The 8,111-nt window shown below is 44.7% G+C and overlaps 1 protein-coding gene across 1 annotated transcript in view; it reads left to right on the forward strand.

The window, feature by feature from the left end:
- Positions 1-2,559, forward strand: part of FOXA1 (forkhead box A1) — a 5,654-nt gene extending 3,095 nt beyond the window's left edge. Inside the window, 1 exon segment of the mRNA XM_025047942.1 lies at positions 1-2,559. This exon segment is cut by the window's left edge and continues 108 nt beyond it. Within this exon segment, the coding sequence (XP_024903710.1) occupies positions 1-756 (756 nt within the window). The 3' untranslated portion in view covers positions 757-2,559.
- Positions 2,560-8,111: the final 5,552 nt, after the last annotated feature.

Here is an 8,111-nt window from a genome sequence, read left to right on the forward strand (position 1 = left end):
CGCCACTCGCTCTCCTTCAACGACTGCTTCGTTAAAGTGGCGCGCTCCCCGGACAAGCCAGGCAAGGGCTCCTACTGGACGCTGCACCCGGACTCTGGCAACATGTTCGAGAATGGCTGTTACTTGCGCCGCCAGAAGCGCTTCAAGTGTGAGAAGCAACCAGGGGCCGGGGGAGGGAGCGGGAGCAGTGGTGGCCCCAAGGGCGGCTCTGAGAGCCGCAAGGACCCCTCAGCCGCAGCCAACCCCAGCGGCGACTCGCCCCTTCATCGGGGCGTGCACGGTAAGGCCGGCCAGCTAGAGGGCGCGCCGGCCCCTGGGCCCGCCGCCAGCCCCCAGACTGTGGACCACAGCGGGGCGACGGCGACAGGGGGCGCCTCGGAGTTGAAGACTCCAGCCTCCTCAACTGCACCCCCGATCAGCTCTGGGCCTGGGGCATTGGTATCTGTGCCCCCTTCCCACCCGGTGCATGGTCTGGCACCCCACGAGTCCCAGCTGCACCTGAAAGGGGACCCCCACTATTCCTTCAACCACCCCTTCTCCATCAACAACCTCATGTCCTCCTCGGAGCAGCAGCACAAGCTGGACTTCAAGGCATACGAGCAGGCGCTACAGTACTCGCCCTATGGCGCCGCATTGCCCTCCAGCCTGCCGCTGGGCAGCGCCTCAGTGGCCACCAGGAGCCCCATCGAGCCCTCAGCCCTGGAGCCGGCCTACTACCAAGGTGTGTATTCCAGACCTGTCCTAAACACTTCCTAGCTCTCTTAGACTAGGGGCTTGTTTGGCATGGCCATGCTGGTAGCAGGAGAGGGGGAAAAAAATCAACAGCAAGCAAAACCACACATACCAAGCCGTCAACAGCATAATAGAATCCCGACTATTTTTGTTTCCTTTTGTGTGTGTACAATCTTTCCCCCAGTGCAAAAGACTGTTACTTTATTGTTATTCAAAACGCCTTGTGTATATTATTAAGAAGAAAACCCACCCTAAACCAACAAAATTTTTTCCTGCAAAGTTTAATGATCCACAAGTGTATATATAAAATCCTCTACTTCCTTGTCCCTCTCCCGTTCGTTCCTCTTTCCTCTTCAGGCACAATCTAGTGTGTGCAAGGTTTATTTAAAAAAAGAAAGATGGTCAAGCTTGTAAAATATTTGTTTGTGCTTTTTTTCCCTCCTCATCTGACCACCCCCCACCCCTTCCCCACAAGTTTACAGGTCTATGGCAATACTCTTCACCATAAGAACTGAAAGGGTGAAGAAACAAGTAGACACTAGGGACTGTTGAAAGTATTGAAGGACAATGCTGTTTTTATGCAGCAAAACAAACAGATTAAAAACATCAGAGCCATTTGTTTTTCAATTTACATTTCTGATACATTCAGATAACATGTTTTAAAGTGAAATACATATATATTATGTGCCGACTTATTTATGCACATGCTCAGATATGTAGACATCCTCCATATATTTACATAACATATAGAGGTAATAGTTAGGTGGTATACATGCTATATTTTCAAAAGTTGCTGGACCAAGAAGTTACAAAGACACCCCCTCCTTGTCCTCTGCTCCCATACATAGCCCTGGGAATCATTTCCTCAGGAATTGCTCTCCTCAGTAACTCTGCTCCTTGCTTTGCAGAGTGCCATAGTCGTGTCATTCTGAGGTCACATAACATGTATAAAATTTGCTTCTGTGTATCTATACCATTTAAAGAATATTTTTCTCTAGGAAAAAAAAGGGAGAATATTACAATGTTGGAGGAGAGATGTTATAGGGAGCTGTATTTCAAAATTTGGTCCAAGATTCCAAAATTCAATTGATTGTGGTCATTTTAATTATTGCCATCGTGTGCTTGTTTCATTCAGTGTTAATGCACTTTTCACAGTTGGACATGGTGTTAGTATAGCCAGACGGGTTTCATTATTATTCCTTTTTGCTTTTTCAATGTTAATTTATTGCATGGTTTATTTTTTCTTTACAGCTGCAATTGCTTTAAATGATGGTTAAAATTACAAATTAAAATGTTAATTTTTATCAGTGTGATTGTAATTAAAATATTTTGATTTAAATAACAAAAATGATAAATTTTAAGCCGTGGAATATGTTCTTGATCATTTGCAGTTAAGGACTTTAAATAAATCAAATGTTAACAAAAAAGATTTTTGTTATTTTCCTTAATTAAATCCAAAATAGATATTCTGAATATGATTTTCAAAGTCTGGCACTGAATATAAATGAAAAGGAAAATAATCTAAAACACTTGTTTGTTTATGTTTATTATACGAACGTGTAGCTAGTAAAAAGTCATTAACAAAATTCAGTAAAAGTGGGTAGATAGATTGATTTAATATTCCAAGAACTGAGATTTTTAAGGTTCTTTATTCTCAGTGATGTTTACTTCAATTTTTGACATGGGCTTAAGCCTTCTGTATCCTTTGAGCCTTTCCACAATGAAATCAAATACTATTAATTTAACTACCTTTCCCTCTTCCTCAATGTATCATTTTCTTTTATCTGAGAAGCATTTGAGTGAGAATAAAATATCAGATGCAGCTGTTAAAATTAAGTTGTCTACAACAGAGAATCCTAAACCCTCTTTACATTAAAAGAGAAACAAAATTTAACCATCACAGTAGGTTGGGAGGGGGTCTAGGGAAGCCAGTTAATTCACTCCTGTAGGGGAAGATTTGTGCCATCAGGACAGTTCATGGTAGCTGCTATTTTATATTCTATGAAGATATTTTTAAAATATTGTTTCTAAAAATACCGTTCTAGAGAACTTAAAGCTGCTGATTTGTTTGCCTTCTAAGAAGCTTTTAAATGCAACTTCACACCCCTACAGTTGCTTGAGATCACAAAATCATTAATCTCCTTTGATAGTAGGCTCACTTTCCAGTCCACCTATTTCTTTGTAAGTCTTGTTCAGATTGACACCAACAATAACACCACCAGCCCAAGCAGAGGCTGGCCTGCCTGAGCCCTTGTGTATGAACTCCGTCTTCTCCAGGGCTTGAACTTGAACAGCTTTTACTTTGATCGCCCCACTCTACACCGAGGACAAGATAAAAAGAGCTGTGTGAGTCCCTTAATTATTGCGTAATTGCCTCCCCAGATGAGAGAAAGGGTGCCATGTAGCACTTGAGAAATATCCAGAAATCCCAAACCCCGGCTCTCACTTCAGCTAATGAAAGAAGAAGGAAATTACTGGTTTGAGTAATTTCAAAATCCGATTTAGAGGCCTGGGAAGGACGTTAAAAGTTTCAAAGAAAGGAAAAAGCTTTCAATCCCAACAACTTTTTAACATTTAGAAAAAGGGTAAACAAACATTGGTAAATTCGAATTCCAAATGTAATATAAGGCGTGAGCTTGGGCCTCGGAATTTTACCTGGCCACACTGACTTTAAAATCGTCTAACTTTCGTGCGTTCCACTCCGTGGTGTTCCCTTCCCTCTCTCTAACGTACTAGCAGTAACAATGCCTTGCCTTCACCCACCAGGCTTACGTCGGCCTTAGCTCTCGCTCTTACTTGGCATAGACTCTTTCTGGGCTTTCAGGGGCGAGGAGCCTCGGGTTTAGAACCCGAGGCCACTTTGGAGACCTGCCCGGAAAGCTAGAATGGTGGATCGCAGGGGACAGGTCTTGCCTCGTGGGCTTCTCCCGCGATTTTCTGCCAGCTCTGAGCGTTGGGATCTGAGCCCCGCGCGTTACGACGCGCACGGGTTGAGGCCAGGGCAGCCAGTTGCCGGGGAAGCGGGAGGCAGAGCAGGACCGCGAGCATCTCGAGGTGACAAGTGCAGTTAGTTCTTCATTGTTTGGGCATTTTCCCCTCCTAGCGAATAAATCTTCTGTTGAGCCCAAGACCTAAAAGTCAACAAAGAAGGCCAGGCGCCTCGTTACGGCTCCTGCGGCCCCAACGCCCGCGTCGCCGCGGCTGCTCCCGCTGCGTAATCCCTTCCTCGGAAACCTAGACACACAAACGCCGGAACGCCCGGGGCTGGAGCGCCTCGCCCCAGGGCCAGGAGGAAAACATCTGTGGTTTTGAGGGAGTGCTGGGACCCTCCTCCAGCGCACCGCCTTCTAGCTATCCGATTCAGACCCCTCCACCTTTTCGTCATGGAGTTTCTGTATTTCTTCACTTCAGATGCTCCTGCAGACCAGGGCCAGAAAGGGGATGCTGACCACTCAGGCGCGGTCCACGCGGCTGGCTTTATTTAGGAATTTCGCCCAAGGTGGGGGAGGGGTCTCTGGGGGAGATGGGAGGGAGCGAGCGAGAGAGAAGGAAAAACCTTGCAAAAGACCCAAGTGCAAAGCTCCCGAGGCCCTCTGCTGCACTGACGACTCCAACGAACAAACATTTTTAGAAAAAAAGAAAGATGTTTTGGGAGTGAGTATAGTGTCGAGGAGAACTTCAAATGTTACTTTCACCTTGTTACGGGCTTGAAACGTTTTTGTTTTTGTTTTTGTTTTAATTGATAAAAAGCGAAGACAATTAAACATGGGGAAGAGGAAAAGCTCACAAGTTCTATTCAGCAAAAACTACCCAACTTAGAAGTGTTCCCTAGTAGACGGCAGCTGAGTCTGTTCTGTATGATGGCTAATACAGTGTTTAAATCAAGGATAAAAATTAGTTTCCATTGTCCCCTTCGCGATCCCCTCATAGCAGAATAAACTGGTGAGAATTATTATGGGAGGAGAGATTAAACAAATAAAATCCTATTAACGTCCTTAAGTCCTATTTTCATTTTCTGAAGGCTAGATACCCGACTGATTTCACTGAAAGTATAAGAACATTACCTTTTCCAGGAATCTAACCGATTTGAATAAGCCATAGCAGTAAAGTATTCCTGGAGTGATAAAATTTGACCTTGTTGTTTTGGTACTTTAAAAAATTGATCTCAGTTACACGAAAATGCTTATTAAAATTCTTTGCAAAAAACTTCTACAATCAATACAAGTTCCTTTCAATGCAGACCAAAGAAGGAGACCTGTAACCTAAATTAATTAACCTTTCCTCAAGATCAATTGGTTTTCTGTTGATTTAGCAGTAATATTGTAGAACATTTAGCTATAATGTATTTTAATGTGATACTTCAATGTCAAGAGGAAAAACTCGTAAAGATAAAATTGCTTATTTATTAGATGTTTACTAAATTTGTAAAAATATTTTACTTTCAAAATTAAACTGTTTATTTGAATTGTAGTAAAATGTGTTTTGCAACTAAAAGAGATTAAGATAATGTCTAACTACTTCAAGAGAATTATGTGCTAAAAGGTGATTGTTTGTAGGCTATCTTGGGCTAAATATGTAAGTAAATTATGATGAAATTTAGAAATAAGATTTTTCCAAACAGTAAGAATTATTGGCATTAAAAAATCTCATGAGAGTAAGAATGTTAACAAAAATAAACAACTTGTAAAATCTTACAACTTTCCTATTTAGAAATTGAATCTATTCGAGAAGATAAAAGTTTTGCTTTTTTTTTTTTAGAGTAGCCATTTATGCGTTTTATTTTCTACTGATGATCCTATTTGGTGCATCCAAATAACACTTAGTAATACGTTACTTAAAACATTGTTTTATTTTTATTCCAGATAGTTAAGTTTGAGGCCATAATGTTTCCACTAGTTCTCTTTTTAGCTCCCTGTCTAGTTTGGTTCATTGAACTTTAGACAGCTCAGACTGCAGCCCTCACTTTTTCCCCCTCCAGCCTTCGTTCTAGCAAGCAATAGGGGGCTGGAAAAATACCTATGCTGGTCAATTTTAACTTGTAAAACACATGCATTTTCATACTGTAAATATTTTTTTTAAATTGACAAGGGGGAAATCCTCACTTGCTACCTTTTGTTTTGTATCTAACTTCCTCAATTCTCCAATTATGTCAGCTGCTACTATACAATGTAAAAGCAAAGCCCCGGATGAACCTGTGCTCTGCTCTGCAGCCCTGGAAAGTGAGGAGCATCCCTACAAATGCCACTTCATGATATGTTTGGGTTCTCTATGTCCTAGTCAACTTAGACTATAAAAGCAGAATATTATCCCTGAATATCTAGGAAGAAAAGGGCTTAAATAGAATAAGTGCTCGAGGACCTCAGAATCTAGGTAGGATGCTGGTCAAGTCACACGGAGATCAAGTTCAGAACCCAGCCAGTGCCAGGGATGCCCTGACTTAGAGTTCTAAGTGTGAGGTTGCTTTGGGTTGACTTTCTACTTCTCGACTAATCTTCAAGATAATACATAGGGGAATTTTTCTTTTTTAATTCCTGAAACCAACAAAAACAATCTGAAAATACTACCCGAAGCATTGCCAGGAAATAGGGAACAAAGCTTTCAACTAGAAACTTCAGTTTCTTTCTTCTTTCTTTCTTCTTCTTTTTTTTTTCCCCCTTGTCTAATTATATCCCAGGTGTCTGTCCCTCTCTGTCTCTCTCTCCTCTCACCTCGGAGTTGTTATTTTAAAACACAAACGATTTTAATGACAAGAATGTAAGGGGCTTTGTGGTGGTTCTTTTCGTGTATGTATTTACTTTTAAAGACCCATTATGAAAGAGGGAGAAAGGAGGCTCCCGCCTAGTGAAAATCCAGGAAAGCTGATTTTCTTTGCGCGGTTCAGGTGACGTTTGAGGTATTGGAACTCTCTCCTAGTTCTGGGACTCACGTGGGAGCCTTGTGCTTTACTCCCATGGCCCAGCTACAAACCCCTAATAAACAGCTACTCAATCCCGAGCGCTAACTCCCGCCGCGTTCTCCACCGCTTTTTCCTAGGTGGAGGCCAATTCACGAGCTCAAGCTGCAATGAGCCGTGTTGCAGCACAGGGCATCTTCCAGGTTCTCTTGCCTCTCTCACTCACACTGCCTTCTGTTGACACGCGCTTCCTTTGTGTTATGCCTTGCTAATGTATTAATGAGGCGAATAACCCGGGTCCCTTGCGGAGGGGTGGAGGGGGTTGGAGACAGGGAAAGGAGAGAAAGGAACAGATCCAAACAGCTAGAGTTGCTGACCCTTGCGCCAAAGGAGTTCATAGAGGCGGGCTGGGGCAGGGGTGGGAGGTAGGGGGTAGGATGCAAATCGAAGTAGGAAAAGTTCACGTTGAAGGCGCTGAAAGCAAACGTAAATGACTGTAACACGTTTTTAGAAAATATGATCTAATGCTAAGGTGCTGTCCTGGGTTTAGAACTGCGAGGCTGGACGCCGTGGACGGTGGAGAAACTGCTCCGCTGGCTGATCCGGTCGCGCGCCTTATGCTTAGTGTCCTCCTCCATTCTTCCGATGCTCTCCACTCCTTCCCGGGGCCCGGCTGCCTGATGGCCTTGAATCACAGGTGAACAATCCTAACTGCCTGTCGTACGGATGCCCCTCTCGGCGGTGTACACCTTCTCAGACTCATCTAGCTCTAGCTAAGCCAGCCACCTTAGATGCTGTGTCCCAGTGGTTGAAAATACACTTCCACCCGCCCTGGCCCGATGCGCTCAAAGAGAACTCTGTCTTCCCCACCCTCACCTCCAAAGGGCTGTCTGGCTTCCCAGTCCGAGGTCTTAACGGATTGGAAACCCTGCCCTACGCCACGAAGTGGGCACGAGGTACCGCGACCTGGGGAAGGAGACTTGGGGCCCCGGGAATGCTGCCACCGGGTGCGGGCCTTGTCTCTGGTCCCAGCCAAGCAGGTCCGCCACGTTTGCAGCCCCGCCCGCCAGACGATGCCCGAGCGTCCCAAGGCATATGCTGCCCGCGGGCTGCACGACCCGTCGTGGTGCTCCTTGCCGAGGCGGTTCTCAGCCCATCAAAAGCCCAGGCTTTCTTCAGCCGTATGGGCCGCGAGGTGAACAACAATGCCCGGGCCCCTTCACTTCAAAAGCGGCGATCAGGGGAAAGGCTCCCCCAGAGATTTTTTTTTTCTTCTCAGCTTTTCATTCCCTTTTTTTTTTTTTTAAAGGCATCGGCAACTCCAGGGCTCGGGCGAGCCTAATGCCCTTTGATGGGGATTGAATTCATTATCTCCAATAACACAATTGTGCTTGGCCAACGAAAAGAGCAAAGCAGGGCTCTATACTGCCCGAGGGGCCCGGCCGGGTGGAGTGGGCGGCGGGGCGGCGGAGGCGCGCTCCTAAGA

This window comes from Pteropus alecto, unplaced genomic scaffold, assembly GCF_000325575.1.
Source record: "Pteropus alecto unplaced genomic scaffold, ASM32557v1 scaffold104, whole genome shotgun sequence".
Taxonomy (NCBI): Eukaryota; Metazoa; Chordata; class Mammalia; order Chiroptera; family Pteropodidae; genus Pteropus; species Pteropus alecto.